This window comes from Oncorhynchus keta, chromosome 9, assembly GCF_023373465.1.
Source record: "Oncorhynchus keta strain PuntledgeMale-10-30-2019 chromosome 9, Oket_V2, whole genome shotgun sequence".
Classification (NCBI taxonomy): domain Eukaryota; kingdom Metazoa; phylum Chordata; class Actinopteri; order Salmoniformes; family Salmonidae; genus Oncorhynchus; species Oncorhynchus keta.
The window spans coordinates 41,722,635-41,741,263 of NC_068429.1; the positions used below are offsets into that span (position 1 = coordinate 41,722,635).

The following is an 18,629-nucleotide window of genomic DNA, read 5'->3' on the forward strand; positions in this document are numbered from 1 at the left end:
GCACTAAGGTGTATATTTGTGTGATGATTGCCACAGAATCTATGGCATAGAGGGAATGCCATAGATGGTGTTGGAGGATTACACTGCCACTCATTGTTTGTCATGGGTTTTAATGTCTGCCTGCCTTCTCTCCCAGCTCATATGTGAGAGTTAATGCTCTCTAATCCTTTCAGTGATATCCATCTGGTCAAAGACAGCATGGCTGCAGGGAGAAATGTACTGCTACTGATTTAGAGAGCATATTTTCTGTTGTGGATACAATGTGGTTCACATTGACAGGGACATGAGAGTAGGCCTATAGGATGTGTGTGTCAGCTTCATATTATTTGCACCAAGGAGACCAGGGTGGCTGCTATCATAGTAACACTTTCCTGTAGACTTCATAGGGCTAGGCTACTCCTTTTATTGATGTCCTTGTTTCATTGTTCAACTGGCAGGCACACACACGCCTATAAACCCAATGTGTTTCAAATAGCAACAGATCAACCCAGCCTGTGTGGCACTGGTGAGAAACCTTCTCTACTTGGCACAGAATATATGTGACATAGTGGTCAAATTATAAAGAAATACAACATAACTTTTTGTGGGCGGGTTTAGTTTACACACTACTCCAGGTTTCGTTTACTAACCCAGACAGTATAGGCCTAATAGAGAATGTAGCTTCGGTAATTTACCTCACCTTAACTCACTGGCTTTACCTGCACGGTAGGAATGCCACCCGGTCAGACCGCTCAGCTCTTCATACAGGTAGAATGACTTCTGAATTTTGAAAGGCCACCTGTTACGAGAGAGAGGACGTTCTCTCTCAGGGAGGTCGGTTGGAATATAAATCATTTATCCATCTACCTCACCTGAAATACGACAGCTACAACACAGCACCAACATGGGCGAATGCTGTATGTCAGCTGAAGACTCGGAGAGACTAAGGATACACCAGGAGATTGAGAGACAGCTTCGCAGGGAAAAGAATGAATTTCACCGGGAGAAAAAGTTGTTGCTTTTAGGTGAGTCATGGCGTATGCTATCATGGGTAATTGGTCATTCAGCGGGAACTACAACTCTTTGCGCTTGGTGTGCCTATTCAACTAGGCTAATTCATGTTGACCGAGTTATGACATCAAATACTTGTTATAGGAATAGCATAGATAGCGTTTCCAACAATTAATTTGGAACTTGCTGATGAAAGTGTGTCTTTCCTCAAGTGGTCTAGCCTACCACCCTCCTCTGTGCGATGCGCGTTAGTGTAAACCTGGCTATAGATCAGGTATTCCCAAACTGGGGTACGCAATGCCGTTAGGGCTCCACCAAATAAAAATGTGATGAAATAAAAACGTGATTCACATTTTTTTTAAACCCCCCAAAAGTATCTTTCGTTTTTTCCTTCACATTTTCAAACAGTCCATTTATATTTTCCAACGGGGCTATACACTCGGGTGAGTTTTTTTTCTGGCCTGAGTAGCCTCGATTCACTGCCAAAAATAAGTAAAAATTAAACAGCGAAATAACAATATAAATACAGGTTGCCAAATAATTAACAATAACAATAATTAACATCCAATCACATCAACTGTTACTCTCTCGCGGCAATTCCACTAAATTCCATGTTGCCAAACGTTCCTACTGCTCTTTCAGATAGTTAAAAAATTGATAAATGGTTAAAAAAAAGTGAGGCCTGCGTCCATAGAGACACATACCAGCTCTACTGGTAGTACTGCTACTACCAGCAGTACTACACCTGCCACTTTCGACTACACAAATTGTTCTGCTTCCACGAGCACATCCAATGCTAGCATCAGTAATTCTACATTTGTTGTTAGCCCAGCTAGCATGAACACTTTAGGAGTCTGATGCAGCCAAAGAGCTACTGCCCCCTTACCCTGGAAAGCACCGAACAACAGACATAGACGTTGGACCATCGAAGAGGCACAAATATGATGAGAACTACATTGATTTGTGGTTCACTTATATTGGGAGCAGTGCCTTTCTTCGGCCACAGTGTGTTGTATGTGCATAAGTACTATCTCACAACTCAATGAAACCTTCACTCTTGCTCCGACATTTAGAAACAAAACATGGCAATTTGAAAAATAAGCCACAGGTGTTTTTTGAGTGAGAATTAGATGACTTTCGAGTAGCAACAGATACCATTAATAAGACATGGCTAGAAGTGTCTTATATGGTGAGCTACCGAGTGGCTCGGACAGGCAAGCGCCATACTATTGTGGAGGATTTAATTCTTTCTGCTGCCGCGGGAAATGGCTGGGACAATACTGGAGGAAATGGCCAAATAAACTATACAGACAATGACTTCATCAAACAACACTGTTTCATGACACATCAGTGACATGGCAGGAGATGTTTTGAAACAATTACTGCTTCGCATACAAGCCAGTGAATTCTATGTGTTACAGCTGGATGAGTCAAAAGACGTGGCGGGCCTGGCTCAGCTCCTGGTGTATGTCCGTCACATGTATTGGGGGTTAATTAAGGAAGACATCCTCTTCTGCAAACCAGGACAATAGGAGAGTATATATTTAAAGTACTGGATAGCTTTGTGACATCAAATGGACTTTGGTGGGCAAGATGTGTTGGTATCTGTACTGATGGAGCAAAAGCCATAACAGGAAGATATATTGAAGTGGTAATGCGCTCCCGGCCACTTGAGTACACTGCAGCATCCACCGAGAGGCTCTTGCTGCCAAGGGAATGCCAGCTTGAAAGACGTTTTGGACACTACATTGAAAATGGTTAACTTTGTTAAAGCAAGGCCACTGAACTCTCTTGTATTTTCTGCACTATGCAATGATATGGGCAGCAACCACGTAACGCTTTTACAACATACAGAAGTGCGCTGGTTATCAAGGGGCAAAGTATTGACACATTTTTTTGAATTGAGAGATGATCTTAAAGTTTTCTTTACTGACCATAATTTTCACTTGTCTGACAACTTGCATGATGACAAGCCAATCTGGGTGATGTTTTTTCTCGCCTGAATCATCTAAATCTAGGATTACAGGGACTTTCCGCAACTATATTCAATGTGCGGGACAAAATAGAGGCTATGAATAAGAAGTTGGAGCTCTTCTCTGTCTGCATTACCAAGGACAAAACACAGGTCTTTCCATCATCGTATGATTTTTTTGTGTGCAAATGAACTCAAGCTTACCGACAATGTCAAATGTGATATAGCGAAAAGCACCTGAGTGAGTTTGGTGTGCAATTAGGCAGATACTTTCCCGAAACAGATGACACAAACAACTGGATTCGTTATCCCTTTCATCCCCTGCCTCCAGTCCTCTACCAATATTTGAACAAGTGAGCCTCATCGAAATTGCAAAAAGTGGTTCTGTGAAAATGTAATTTAATCAGAAGCCACTGCCAGATTTCTGGATAGGGCTGCGCTCAGAGTATCCTGCCTTGGCAAATCGTGCTGTTAAGACACTGATGCCCTTTGCAACAACGTACCTATGTGAGAGTGGATTCTCGGCCCTCACTAGCATGAAAACTAAATACAGGCACAGACTGTGTGGAAAATGATTTAAGACTGAGGCTCTCTCCAATACAACCCAACATTGCAGAGTTATGTGCATCCTTTCAAGCACACACTTCTCATTAACCTGTGATGAGTTATTCACTATTTTCGAGGAACAAATAAAGTTTTATTTGTAAGATAGCTAAATAAAGAGCAAAATGATTGATTATTATTATATTATTATTTGTGCCCTGGTCCTATAAGAGCTTTTTGTCACTTCGCACGAGCCGGGTTGTGACAAAAACTCACACTCATTCTTATGTTTAATAAATGTATCGTAAAGTGTGTGTATGGCAGGCTTACAATGATGGCAACAAAATGTTGGGTCCTACATACCATTTAATCGGTCAATAATAGCTAACTTATATATATATATAAATCATGGATGAACAAAACAATTTCATAGTTTGGTAATCCACCATATTAATGTTTATATTAATTTAACTAGGAAAGTCAGATAAGAACAAATTCGTATGTACAATGACAGCCTAGGAACAGTGGGTTAACTGCCTTGTTCAGGCGCAGAATGACAGATTTTTACCTTGTCAGCTCAGGGATTTGATCTAGCAACCTTTCGGTTACTGGCCCAACGCTCGAACCACTAGGCTACCTGCCACCCTAACCTGGATAACGCTGAGCCAATTGTGTGCCGCTCTATGGGACTCCCGATTACAGCTTGGGATACAGCTCGGGATCAAACCAGGGTCTGTAGTGACGCCTCTAGCACTGAGATGCAGTGCATTAGACTGCTGCGCCAGTCGGGAGCCCAAAATAATAACCTGGGTGGTTTGAGCCCTGAATGCTGATTGACTGAGAACCGTTGTATATCAGACCATATACCAACGGTATGACAAAACATTTTTCTTTACTGCTCTAATTACGTTGGCAACCAGTTTATAATAGCAATAAGGCACCTCAGGGTTTTTTGGTATATGGCCAATATACCACGGCTAAGGGCTGTATCCAGGCACTCCGCATTGCATCGTGCATAAGAACAGGCCTTAGCCATGGTATATTGGCCACCTTATTGCTTAAATATAGGCCTACTGTAAGGTAGCCTACTCCTATATTTGAAAGAAACAACGTAGCCTCTAAATGACCTTATTTAGAAATGATACATTTAATTCCTTAGAAATGAGTTCAATATCTAGTCAGTGTATCACCTCTATGTTATAGCTACTGCTACCCTGACAGGACACGTTTTTATGTCTCTCTGTTTCCATCATAGTTGTTTTCTGTAGAACCCCAAGACAGCTAAATAGGTATGAGTCACTCTAAACCCCATTCTCCACATATTTGACGGAAACCTGTTGAACCAGTGAGCGATTGAGCTGACACTCAGAACAAGGCTACACCGTTTGCCTTGGTGATTTTCAGCCCGGGAAAAAGATCAGGAATACCATAAGCATTATTGGCAGAGTATTTACAGTCAGGCAGAATAACAGTGGGCTACATTTGATTGATATTACTGTGTATCTCAGAATGATGTAGTTTCAATGGACTGTGCAAAATGTGTGTGAATGTGTCGTCTACTGATTGGTGAGTGGTCCTTATCATTCATCGAACAAGCTACTTGGAGAGTACCTATGACCAAGAAGCACCTATTAAAAGTCTCCCATCCTATCATTACACGTATCTATTAGCTGAGTCACCTGCATCTCGCTTCTATCTGCACTGGGAAAGAACATCTAGCACGTTTTCACTACCTGATCAGCAGATATGGATATGTTGACGAGTGGCAGTAGTTGGTCCCGGTTTGCAGTTGAATGCAACAGTCATGAGGCTAGTAGGTCAACAAGAGAGTGATTATACTGTCCGAATTTCTCACAGTTAAATATGTGTCGGAGGAAACACCGTACGTACACCTAGTGACCTGGTCAGCGTGCACAGGAGTCGCTAGTGCGCGATGTGACAAGGATATCCCTACCGGCCAAGCCCTCCCTAACGACGCTAGGCCAATTGTGCATCGCCCCATGGACCTCCCGGTTGCAGCCGGCTGCGACAGAGCCTGGGCTCGAACCCAAGGCCACTGGTGGCACAGCTAGGACTGCGATGCAGTGCCTTAGACCACTGCGCCACCCGGGAGGCCCCCTAAGAAAGCTCAAAAGGTCATGTTAATGGCCAACAAGGCAAAGCAAAGAAATACATGTGGATGAAGTGGTGTTTTTATGTAACATACACCCACATGTTGCACGCACACACACACACACACACACACACACACACACACACACACACACACACACACACACACACACACACACACACACACACACACACACACACACACACACACACACACACACACACACACACACACACACACACACACATATTGTACGTACACACACATACACATACACAGACGAATGTCTCTCCTTTTCCAGGGACTGGTGAGAGTGGAAAGAGCACCTTCATCAAACAGATGAGGATCATCCATGGGACGGGCTACTCGGATGCAGACAAGCGAGGCTTCACCAGGCTGGTTTACCAGAACATCGTCAATGCTGTTCAGAACATGATCCAAGCCATGAAGACCCTACAGATTGATTTTAAAGATCACCAGAACATTGTAAGCAGCTTGTCAACAGATTCAATGGCAGCTTGTGTTATAAATCGGCTTGTTGGTTCACAATATCCATTTCCTGGAACATCTACTCGGTGAATGGGTTTTTATTGCCATGTCTGAAGCTGTCTGTGTGTGTGTTTTCTAGAGCCATGCAGACAGACTGAGCATGGTGAAGGCAGATCTAGTGACCATACTGGAGCCATGGCAGGTGGATGCCATCAGGAGACTGTGGAGCGACCAGGGAATTCAGAAGTGCTACGAGCGCAAGCGAGAGTACCAGCTCTCTGACTCTACCAAATAGTGAGATTTGCCTATAGTCTTCACCGACTTACTCAGACTAAGCTAAGGTCGACATAAATGTACACCTAACAAGTCCCAGCTTCCTGATTTTGCCAAATCGTGAGATTTGTCATGTTTATCGATTTTCTTAGACCAAGCATATATAGATAGATAGATAGCTAGATAGATAGAGATAGATAGACTACTGTTCAAATGTTTGGGGTCACTTAGAAATGTCCTTGTTTTCCTGGCCAATAAAAATAAAATATTAATATGGTCAAAAGAACACAGACACTGGACAGAGGAAGATTGGAAAAAAAGTGAAATGGACAGACGAATCTAAGTTTGCGGTGTTGGATCACAAAGAAGAACATTTGTGAGATGCAGAAAAAATGAAAAGATGCTGGAGGAGTGCTTGACGCCATCTGTCAAGCATGGTGGAGGCAATGCAATCGTCTGGGTCTGGGATGGTCTGATGGTCTTTGGTGGTGGTAAAGTGAGAGATTTGTACAGGGTAAAAGGGATCTTGAAGAAGGAAGGCTCTCACTCCATTTTGCAATGCCATGCTATACCCTGTGGACGGTGCTTAATTGGACCTAATTTCCTCCTATAAAAGGACAACTATTTAGGGAAGAAGCAGTCAGCTGGTATTCTGTCTATAATGGAGTGGCCAGCACAGTCACCGGATCTCAACCCTATTGAGCTGTTGTTGGAGCATCTTGACCATATGAAGCGCCCATCAAGCCAATCCAACTTGTGCGATGAGCTTCAGGAAGCATGGGGTGAAATCTCTTGAGATTACCTCAACAAATTGACAACTAGAACGCCAAAGGTCTGTAAGGCTGTAATTGTTGCAAATTGAGGATTATTAGACGAAAGCAAGGCTTGAAGGACACAATTATTTCAATTAAAAATCATTATTTATAACATTGTCAACATCTTGACTATATTTCCTATTCATTTTGCAACTCATTTCATGTATGTTTTCATGGAAAACAAGGAAATTTCTAAGTGACCCCAAACTTTTGAACGGTAGTGTGTATGTATATATATATGTATATATATATATATATATATATATATATATATATATATATATATATATATATACAGTGCCTTGCGAAAGTATTCGGCCCCCTTGAACTTTGCGACATTTCAGGCTTCAAACATAAAGATATAAAACTGTATTTTTTTGTGAAGAATCAACAAGTGGGACACAATCATGAAGTGGAACAACATTTATTGGATATTTCAAACTTTTTTAACAAATCAAATACTTAAAAATGGTTTATTTTTGAACCATTCCATTGTAGATTTTGCTTTATGTTTTGGATCATTGTCTTGTTGGAAGACAAATCTCCGTCCCAGTCTCAGGTCTTTTGCAGACTCCATCAGGTTTTCTTCCAGAATGGTCCTGTATTTGCCTCCATCCATCTTCCCATCAATTTGAACCATCTTCCCTGTCCCTGCTGAAGAAAAGCAGGCCCAAACCATGATGCTGCCACCACCATGTTTGACAGTGGGGATGGTGTGTTCAGGGTGATGAGCTGTGTTGCTTTTACGCCAAACATAACGTTTTGCATTGTTGCCAAAAAGTTCCATTTTGGTTTCATCTGACCAGAGCAACTTGTTCCACATGTTTGGTGTGTCTCCCAGGTGGCTTGTGGCAAACTTTAAATAACACTTTTTATGGATATCTTTAAGAAATGTCTTTCTTCTTGCCACTCTTCCATAAAGGCCAGATTTGTGCAATATATGACTGATTGTTGTCCTATGGACAGAGTCTCCCACCTCAGCTGTAGATCTCTGCAGTTCATCCAGAGTGATCATGGGCCTCTTGGCTGCATCTCTGATCAGTCTTCTCCTTGTATGAGCTGAAAGTTTAGAGGGACGGCCAGGTCTTGGTAGATTTGCAGTGGTCTGATAGTCCTTCCATTTCAATATTATCGCTTGCACAGTGCTCCTTGGGATGTTTAAAGCTTGGGAAATCTTTTTGTATCCAAATCCGGCTTTAAACTTCTTCACAACAGTATCTCGGACCTGCCTGGTGTGTTCCTTGTTCTTCATGATGCTCTCTGCGCTTTTAACGGACCTCTGAGACTATCACAGTGCAGGTGCATTTATACGGAGACTTGATTACACACAGGTGGATTGTATTTATCATCATTAGTCATTTAGGTCAACATTGGATCATTCAGAGATCCTCACTGAACTTCTGGAGAGAGTTTGCTGCACTGAAAGTAAAGGGGCTGAATAATTTTGCACGCCCAATTTTTCAGTTTTTGATTTGTTAAAAAAGTTAGAAATATCCATAAATGTCGTTCCACTTCATGATTATGTCCCACTTGTTGTTGATTCTTCACAAAAAAATACAGTTTTATATCTTTATGTTTGAAGCCAGAAATGTGGCAAAAGTTCGCAAAGTTCAAGGGGGCCGAATACTTTCGCAAGGCACTGTATATATATATATATATATATAAGATAGATATTAATACGCACTCCACAATAAGTCAATATCTCCACCTGTACATGATCATCTGATCATTTATCACTCCAGTGTTAATCTGCAATATTGTAATTATTCCCCTACCTCCTCATGCCTTTTGCACACATTGTATATAGACTCCCCTTTTTTTCTACTGTGTTATTGACTTGTTAATTGTTTACTCCATGTGTAACTCTGTGTTGTCTGTTCACACTGCTATGCTTTATCTTGGCCAGGTCGCAGTTGCAAATGAGAACTTGTTCTCAACTAGCCTACCTGGTTAAATAAAGGTGAAATAAAAAAATAAAAAAATAAAATCTAGCTAGGGTGTTTAGCAAAGTATATGCCATTGCCAATTAATTGTATTGTTATTTTCATGTCAGTTACCTGAGTGATCTGGACAGAATCACTGCCCCCTCATACCTCCCCACCCTGCAGGACATCCTGAGGGTCAGGGTCCCCACCACAGGCATCATAGAGTACCCCTTTGACCTCAAGACTGTCATCTTCAGGTAAATGTCCATTGGAGTAATGGTGTCAGAGCCTTGTAAATTTGGATCTGTGAAAGCTATGTCATGTAGTTGTCTATGTCCTGTAGAACCCTAGCTTCTACTTATTTAGTCATGTTAGATCAGTGATTACTTTGAGGAAGGGTGGAGGAAATGAGGAATGCAAGTATTCCCATGTCAGCATTTCAAATGACACCCTACATGTTGTGCCTTATAGGGGGAATAGAGTGTCATTTGACATTTTCCCCATGTTTTCTTGATCAGGCTGGTGGATGTGGGAGGTCAAAGGTCAGAGCGGAGGAAGTGGATCCACTGTTTTGAGAGGGTCACCTCCATCATCTTCCTGGTGGCCCTCAGTGAATACGACCAGGTCCTCTATGAGAGTGCCAACGTGGTGAGGATAAACACTTTGACTCGAAGGGGCCTCTTAAGTCTCACTATTCTACCACTAACAAACAGAAAAGTAGCTGTATCTTCACACAACAGTAGGCGAGTGTCAAAGTTTTGCTCTTTATATGTGATGGAGTGTGGATTTCTTTCCCGTCCAGAATCGACTAGAGGAGAGCAAAGCCCTGTTTACAACCATCATCACATACCCCTGGTTCCAGGAATCCTCCATCATCCTCTTCCTAAACAAAGCTGATCTTCTAGAGGAAAAGATCTACCACTCCAACCTGGCAGACTACTTCCCAGCGTTCACAGGTTAGGACACTAGACTAGTTAGTACACTGGTTAGTTATACATGTATGTGTGTATAAGCTATAGGCTACTCCAACCTTACAGACAACTTCCCTAAGTACTATTGTTAGTCATGCCTTGATATGTGTGTGAATATCATCTATCTGTCGCATTCATAGTTGTGGTTAATTCCATCTAAATTCCAGTGAATTGGAATTCATTCCTAGAAAAAAATAATCCATATTCAAATCAAGCAACAGGAACTGGAATTGACCCCACATCTAACTGGATTATAGGCTGCATGAAATGATTCCTAAGGCTCTAGTTTAACAAACCTAATATGCTGACCACAACGCTCATGCGCATGTTGATTTTGTCCACCCACACCAGACGCCATCAGGACACGCAGGTTGAAATATCAAAACAAACTCTGAACCAACTATATTCATTTGGGGACAGGTCGAAAAGCATAAGCATCGTTTCTAGTAATCTCTCCTCCTTTAGGCTTCGTCTTCTTCTTTGTACTTTATATATAGTGGGGCAAAAAGGTATTTAGTCAGACACCAATTGTGCAAGTTCTCCTACTTAAAAAGATGAGAGAGGCCTGTAATTTTCATCATAGGTACACTTCAACTATGACAGACAAAATGAGGGAAAAAAATCCAGAAAATCACATTGTAGGATTTTTAATGAATTTATTTGCAAATTATGGTGGAAAATAAGTATTTGGTAACCTACAAACAAGCAAGATTTCTGGCTGTCACAGACCTGTAACTTCTTCTTTAAGAGGCTCCTCTGTCCTCCACTCGTTACCTGTATTAATGGCACCTGTTTGAACTTGTTATCAGTATAAAAAACACCTGTGTCCCCCTGCTTAAGCCAGTACATGTCCAGGCCTGTCTGAAGTTTGCTAGAGAGCATTTGGATGATCCAGAAGAAGATTGGGAGAATGTCATATGGTCAGATGAAACCAAAATAGAACTTTTTGGTAAAAACTCAACTTGTCGTGTTCGGAGGACAAAGAATGCTGAGTTGGATCCAAAGAACACCATACCTACTGTGAAGCATGGGGGTGGAAACATCATGCTTTAGGGCTGTTTGTCTGCAAAGGGACCAGGACGACTGATCCGTGTAAAGAATGAATGGGGCCATGTATCGTGAGATTTTGAGTGAAAACCTCCTTCCATCAGCAAGGGCATTGAAGATGAAACGTGGCTGGGTCTTTCAGCATGACAATGATCCCAAACACACTGCCCGGGCAACGAAAGAATGGCTTCTTAAGAAGCATTTCAAGGTCCTGGAGTGGCCTAGCCAGTCTCCAGGTCTCAACCCCATAGAACATCTTTGGAGGGAGTTGAAAGTCCGTGTTGCCCAGCAACAGCCCCAAAACATCACTGCTCTAGAGGAGATCTGCATGGAGGAATGGGCCAAAATACCAGCAACAGTGTGTGAAAACCTTGTGAAGACATTTGACCTCTGTCATTGCCAACAATGGGTATATAACAAAGTATTGAGATAAACTTTTGTTATTGACCAAATACTTATTTTCCACCATAATTTGCAAATAAATTCATTAAAAATCCTACAATGTGATTTTCTGGATTTTTTTCCCTCATTTTGTCTGTCATAGTTGAAGTGTACCTATGATGAAAATTACAGGTCTCTCTCATCTTTTTAAGTGGGAGAACTTGCACAATTGGTGGCTGACTAAATACATTTTTGCCCCACTGGATGTGTGGGATCAATATCATGCTAAATGTATTGTGAACACACAGCATGCATTTTGTATTCGTGTATCATGATCTGTACAATTAAGTACCAATCCACAAATGTAAATCACCAACCCACAAATGTAAATCACTGTCCACAAATGTAAATCACTATCCACAAACAAACACCTTTTGATTTGCATTTGTAAATTGATATATATTGCATTAGATTTGTTTTTATAACAGCAGATAGTCAGGCCATTTCCAAGGGCCTTAAGTAAAATGACTGCCATAAAGATTTGCACATAGGAGAGATATGCGCAAACATGACAGCTTTTGCAAACCTGCAACTCCATATTTGGAAGCGCTTAGGTCACCTGACCTTTGGCAGGGATTTGATGACAAGAAAAATACAAAAAGTTCTCACGCGTAGAAAGTGATTTGTAGTCGCAGAAAAAAGGTTATCACATGTAGAAAGCGATGCCTCTCCCGGGGAAACGGTTAGAGGCCTCAGGAATAATTGTTTCTCCTTAATCGTCTGTGCAACATGAGACAGCAGATGGATTATAATCACTAACAATGTATGTCATATCCTTCACATTTAGTGGTGCTATCACACTGGCCAGCTAATTCAACTATTTGGGCGATGAACGGGTGTACACCGCAATAGTGTTGCAAATATAGAGTAATCTAGGGCTAGGATTTTGATTATTTACGTTAGACATACTATGGTTACACATGGTTAACATACTATCATTTCTGCAGCATTGAAAGGCAGGCATCAACATGGCTGAACGAGAGGCTGCCAGCGATTTATAGGAATCGCTTTCTACAAGTACAAACTTTTTTTCTACGACTAGAATTCACTTTCAACACGTGAGAACTTGTCTTTTTCTCATTGTCAAATCCCTGCCCAAAGTCAGGTGACCTAAGGGCTTCCAAATATGGAGCTGGTTTGCAATATCTGTCATGTTTGCGTGTATCTCTCCCATCTGTAAATCTTTATGGCAGTCATTTTACTTAAAAACTACAACAAAAATACATCGCGAGGATAAAAAAAGACACAGCACATTGCTGTTGAACCAGCCTTCATTGTAGTAGGCCTAGGGTTAAAGTAGCCTTGAACATATGAATTGGAAAATAAGCAATAGTTAGCAGAAAATTCACTGGTATTCACCAAGGTTCTTATCTCTCATTTCATGATGGGCATGGACACATTGGAGATTTGCTATTTAGTATTTTATTAGCAAAAGCAACAGCAACAGCTAGTCTTCCTGGGGTCCACATGAAACATGACATAATACAGAATGACATAATACAGAACATCAATAGTCAAGAACAAGGACAGAACTACATAAATTAAAAAAGGCACATGTAGCCTACATATCAGTGCATACACACAAACTATCTCGGTCAAATAGGGGAGACGTTGTGGCGCGAGGTGTTGCTTTATCTGTTTTTTGAAACCAGGTGTTCTGTTGATTTGAGCAATATGATATGGAAGGAAGTTCCATGCAATAATGGCTCTATATAATACTGTACGCTTTCTTGAATTTGTTCTGGATTTGGGGACTGTGAAAAGACCCCTGGTGGCATGTCTGGTGGGATACGTGTGTGTGTCAGAGCTGTGTGTAAATTGACTATGGAAACAATTTGGGATTTTCAACACATTAATGTTTCTTATAAAAAGAAAAAGTGATGTAGTCAGTCTCTCCTCAACTCTTAGCCAAGAGAGACTGGCATGCATAGTATTTATATCAGCGCTCTGATTACAATTAAGAGCTAAACGTGTCGCTCTGTTCTGGGCCAGCTGCAGCTTAACTAGGTCTTTCCTTGCAGCACTGGACCACACGACTGGACAATAATCAAGATTAGACAAAACTAGAGCCTGCAGAACTTTTTGGAATGTGGTGTCAAAAAAGCAGAGCATCTCTTTATTACGGCTAATCTAAGGTAATGCCAAGTAATTTAGTCTCCTCAACTTGTTCAAGATTCAGCTGAGGTCTAGCACTTAAGGAATGATTTGTACCAAATACAATGCTCTTAGTTTTGGAGATGTTCAAGACCAGTTTATTACTGGCCATCTATTCCAAAACAGACTGCAACTCTTTGTTAAGGGTTTCAGTGACTTCATTAGCTGTGGTTGCTGATGCGTATGTGGTTGAATCATCACCATACATGGCTACACATGCTTTGTTTAATGCCAGTAGCAGGTCATTGGTAAAACATAGAAAATAGTAGAGGGCCTAGAGAGCTGCCCTGTAGTACACCACACTTTACATGTTTGACATTAGAGAAGCTTCCATTAAAGAAAACCCTTTGAGTTCTATTAGATAGATAGCTCTGAATACACATTATATGGCAGAGGTTGAAAAGCCATAGCGATACATTTTTTCAACAACAGGTTATGGTCAATAATATAAAAGGCTGCACTGAAATCTAACAGTACAGTTCCCACAATCTTCTTATTATCAATTTCTTTCAACCAATCACCAGTCATTTTTGTTAGTGCAGTACATGCTGAATGCCCTCCTCTATAAGCATGCTGAAAGTCTGTTGTTAATTTGTTTACAGAGAAATAGTATTGTATTTGGTAAAACAATTGTTTCCAACAGTTTGCTAAGAGATGTATTTCCAAGTGGTCTAAAGAGCCAAACAGTTTATCAACAGTCTTGACTACTTGGGGATTGCATTGGGCAGGACAAAAAAACGGCCGTCATTGAGAGGAGGGGAGGCTATGTTTGGTTTTTAATCAAACAAAACAGGGACAAAACATATGTTTTTTATGTTTCTAAATACAAAATATACAGGCACCAAAAGCACGTTACTGTTTTTCCATGCGCATATGGGCAGTGTGCATCACGGCTGGGTAGACTCTGTTTTTGGTTTCAAAATGAATGCCGTAACCAACCGCGTTACAGCTAAAACCAACGTTTGGTTGGTCTTAAATATCCCTACCTGCGCTGCCTGAAATTAGCACTTCGGATCATGTTTTTACGGACACATCTGAAATATTTCCACCCCTCCCATCTGAGTGCAAGCGAGCTGATATAAGACAGGTCAATTATCAATCGTTGCGCAACAGTTTGAAAATAGCAGAGCACTGGCTTCAACCAAGCCAGCCAGCCAGCAACAGGTTGAAATTTCCAACGAACGTGTGTTTGAACACTAGCGGCGTCTTAATGCCAGATGAAAATCGAGCCCCTAGTGTATTTTACTTACATGATTTTTTTCATACATTTCTTCTTTAAAAGGTCCCCGGAAAGATGCAGAGTCTGCTAAGAAGTTCATCCTGAATATGTACAAAGAGCAACATATGGGGCGTCACAAATCCCTGTACAACCACTTCACCTGTGCAACGGACACAGAAAACATCAGAGTTGTCTTCAAAGCAGTCAAAGACACCATCTTCAGAGAAAACATGACTAAGTACAACCTGGGTTAGGGGTTTAGGACTCGTGTGATTTCAGATCTGTATATGGTGCAATTTCACTTCCGATTTACAGTTTTTTGGTACAGACATTTAAGTAACTGTGGTCTTGAATTATACGCTTTTGTTTACGATAACAAAGCCAGGGATCACAGTCATAGCACCAACAGAAGAATTGTGGACCCTGAATCTCTGCCTGGGGTTCCTGCCATTAAGAGTTCATTGGTTTATATTTGTGTTGTAATGTCATGTGTGTGTTTCATATATATGTGTCATGATTTACACTTTCCTTATTTTTTTAGGTCTTTTTAAAACTTTAAATGAATGATTAACTCTAGTCATTCAAAGGATTCTGGAGCGGTCACTAGTTTGTTGTAGTTTGTTAATGTGTGTGTGTTAGCAATAAATCATTCAAATCTACCTTTTGGAGAGTTCTGTCATACTCATTTCAGACAGGACAGAGATAGAAATAGAGAAATAATGCATGGTTTAATACAGTAATAGTTTATGATAGACTATGTAATATAATACAGTTGAAGTCGGAAGTTTACATACATTTAGGTTGGAGTCATTAAAACTCGTTTTTCAACCACTCCATACATTTCTTGTTAACAAACTATAATTTTGGCAAGTTGGTTAGGACATCTACTTTGTGCATGACACATTTCTGAGCCCTGCACAAGTCTGGTTCACCACGCAGCCGTCATACATCTCAGGAAGTAGACGCGTTCTGTCTCCTAGAGATGAAGGTCCTTCGGTGCGAAAAGTGCAAATCAATCCCAGAACAACAGCAAAGGACCTTGTGAAGATGCTGGAGGAAACAGGTACAAAAGTGTATTTCCACAGTAAAACGAGTCCTATATCAACATAACCTGAAATGCCGCTCAGCAAGGAAGAAGCCACTGCTCCAAAACCGCCATAAAAAAGCCAGACAACGGTTTGCAACTGCACATAGGGACAAAGATGGTACATTCTGGAGAAATGTCCTCTGGTCTGATGAAACAAAAATAGAACTGTTTGGCCATAATGACCATTGTTATGTTTGGTGGAAAAATGGGGAGGCTTGCAAGCCGAAGAACACCATCCCAACCGTGAAGCACGAGGGTGGCAGCATAATGTTGTGGGGGTGCTTTGCTGCAGGAGGAACCGGTGCACTTTTCAAAATAGATGGCATAATGAGGCAGGAAAATTATGTGGATATATTGAAGCAACATCTCAAGACATCAGTCAGGAAGTTAATGCTTGGTCGCAAATGGGTCTTCCAAATGGACAATGACCCCAAGTATACTTCCAAAGTTGTGGCAAAATGGTTATGGACAACAAAGTCAAGGTATTGGAGTGGCCATTACACCAGCTCTGTCAGGAGGAGTGGGCCAAAATTCACCCGACTTATTGTGGAAAGCTTGTGGAAGGCTATCTGAAGCGTTTGACCCAAGTTAAGCAATTTAAAGGCTATGCTACCAAATGCTTATTGAGTGTATGTAAACTTCTGACACACTGGGAATGTGATGAAAGAAATAAAAGCTGAAATAAATCATTCTCACTACTATTATTCTGACATTTCACAATCTTAAAATAAAGTGGTGATCCTAACTGACCTAAGACAGGGAATCTTTACTAGGATTAAATGTCAGGAATTGTGAAAAACTGAGTTTCATGTATTTGGCTAAGGTGCATGTAAACTTCCGACTTCAACTGCATATAATGGAAGGGTTATAATATTGAATATTGCCAGTCACCTCATTATTTACTTTGTGAATAACCCAGATTGTGTGTTAATTAATTACTGTATACAGTACTCCCAGTTCTTTGTCTGACACTCCCTCTTTTGCACACACCCACTTGCGTACACACACACACACACACACACACACACACACACACACACACACACACACACACACACACACACACACACACACACACACACACACACACACACACACACACACACACACACACACAGGTGTGGCGGTGGCAGGACGTTGTGGCAACGAACTTTGTGCCAAACAGGTAAAGCTCCTTTCTCACCCTCTTCCCGTTTAACTGGTGAGACTGAGACCAATAACAGAGGTGAGTGACTAAGCAAACAAACATGCACCCGTCCAAAGAGGATCTCCACAGGGAAAGGTGTTCCAACCATGTAGAAGGAAGGTTTATGGTTTACTAACCAGTGTGTGTGACTATTTAATGCACAGAATATTAGATAGTGTTGATTTTTCAGTGTTACATTTCTAGTGTTGAATCAGGTGGTAAATGAACGTTGTAAGTGTTGGTGTAAACAACCAGTATCAAACCAAAACCACGCCCATCAATATCATATTTCCCAGCATGCTATATTGAAGGCAGAATTTTTTTATTGCTTATGTCAACAACTACGTTTTTGCATGTACATTGATTGATTATGCCTCTGAAATAAACTCAGCAAAAAAAGAAACATCCCTTCTTCAGGACCCTGTCTTTCAAAGGTATTTTGTAAAAATCCAAATAACTTCACAGATCATCATTGTAAAGGGGTTAAACACTGTTTCCCATGCTTGTTCAGTGAACAATAAACAATTAATGAACATGCACCTGTGGAACGGTTGTTAAGACCCTAACAGATGGTAGGCAATTAAGGTCACAGTTATGAAAACTTAGGACGCTAAAAGAGGCCTTTCTACTGACTGAAGAACACCAGAAGAAAGATGCCCACGGTCCCTGCTCATCTGCGTTAACGTGCCTTAGGAATGCTGCAAGGAGGCATGAGGACTGCAGATGTGGCCAGGGCAATAAATTGCAATGTCCATACTGCGAGATGCCTTAGACAGCGCTAAAGGAAGACAGGACGGACAGCGGTTCGTCCTCACAGTGGCAGACCACGTGTAACAACACCTGCAAAGGATCGGTACATCCGAACATCACACCTGCGGGACAGGTACAGGATGGCAACAACAACTGCCCGAGTTACACCAGGAACTCACAATCCCTCCATCAGTGCTCAGACTATCCACAATAGGCTGAGAGAGGCTGGACTGAGGGCTTGTAGGCCAGACATCACCAGCAACAACGTTGCCTGTGGGCACAAACTCACCTTCGCTGGACCAGACAGGACTGGCAAAAAGTGCTCTTCACTGACGAGTCGCGGTTTTGTCTCACCAGGGTGGATGGTCGGATTCGCGTTTATCGTCGAAGGAATGAGCATTACACCGAGGCCTGTACTCTGGAGCGGGATCGATTTGGAAGTGGATGGTCCATCACGGTCTGGGGCGGTGTGTCACAGCATCATCGGAAGCTTGTTGTCATTGCAGGCAATCTCAATGCTGTGCGTTACAGGGAAGACATCCTCCTCCCTCATGTGGTACCCTTCCTGCAGGCTCATCCTGACATGACCCTCCAGCATGACAATGCCACAAGCCATACTGCTCGTTCTGTGCGTGATTTCCTGCAAGACAGGAA

At 41.5% G+C, this 18,629-nt stretch overlaps 1 protein-coding gene across 2 annotated transcripts; it reads left to right on the forward strand.

Moving 5' to 3' along the window:
• The first annotated feature begins 494 nt into the window (after nucleotides 1-494).
• On the forward strand, nucleotides 495-15,611 carry LOC118387859 (guanine nucleotide-binding protein subunit alpha-14-like). Of its 2 annotated transcripts, none has more exons than XM_035776654.2 (7): nucleotides 495-1,004; nucleotides 5,920-6,104; nucleotides 6,247-6,401; nucleotides 9,249-9,377; nucleotides 9,639-9,768; nucleotides 9,923-10,076; nucleotides 15,016-15,611. In XM_035776654.2, the coding sequence occupies exons 1-7, from the start codon at nucleotides 884-886 to the stop codon at nucleotides 15,204-15,206; spliced, it is 1,065 nt and encodes a 354-aa protein (XP_035632547.1). In that variant the 5' UTR covers nucleotides 495-883; the 3' UTR covers nucleotides 15,207-15,611. The 2 variants fall into 2 exon arrangements, with proteins under 2 accessions (XP_035632547.1, XP_035632548.1); XM_035776655.1 differs by having other exon boundaries at nucleotides 866-1,004; nucleotides 5,898-6,104.
• The last annotated feature ends 3,018 nt before the right edge of the window (nucleotides 15,612-18,629 follow it).

Bases quoted from the DNA above. Each gene is read 5' to 3' on its own strand.
- LOC118387859 (XM_035776654.2), top strand. From the start codon at position 884: ATGGGCGAATGCTGTATGTCAGCTGAAGACTCGGAGAGACTAAGGATA. The intron at 6,402-9,248 runs GTGAGATTTGCC...TTTTCATGTCAG, and splicing joins CTCTCTGACTCTACCAAATA to TTACCTGAGTGATCTGGACA. The intron at 9,769-9,922 runs GTGAGGATAAAC...TTTCCCGTCCAG, and splicing joins TCTATGAGAGTGCCAACGTG to AATCGACTAGAGGAGAGCAA.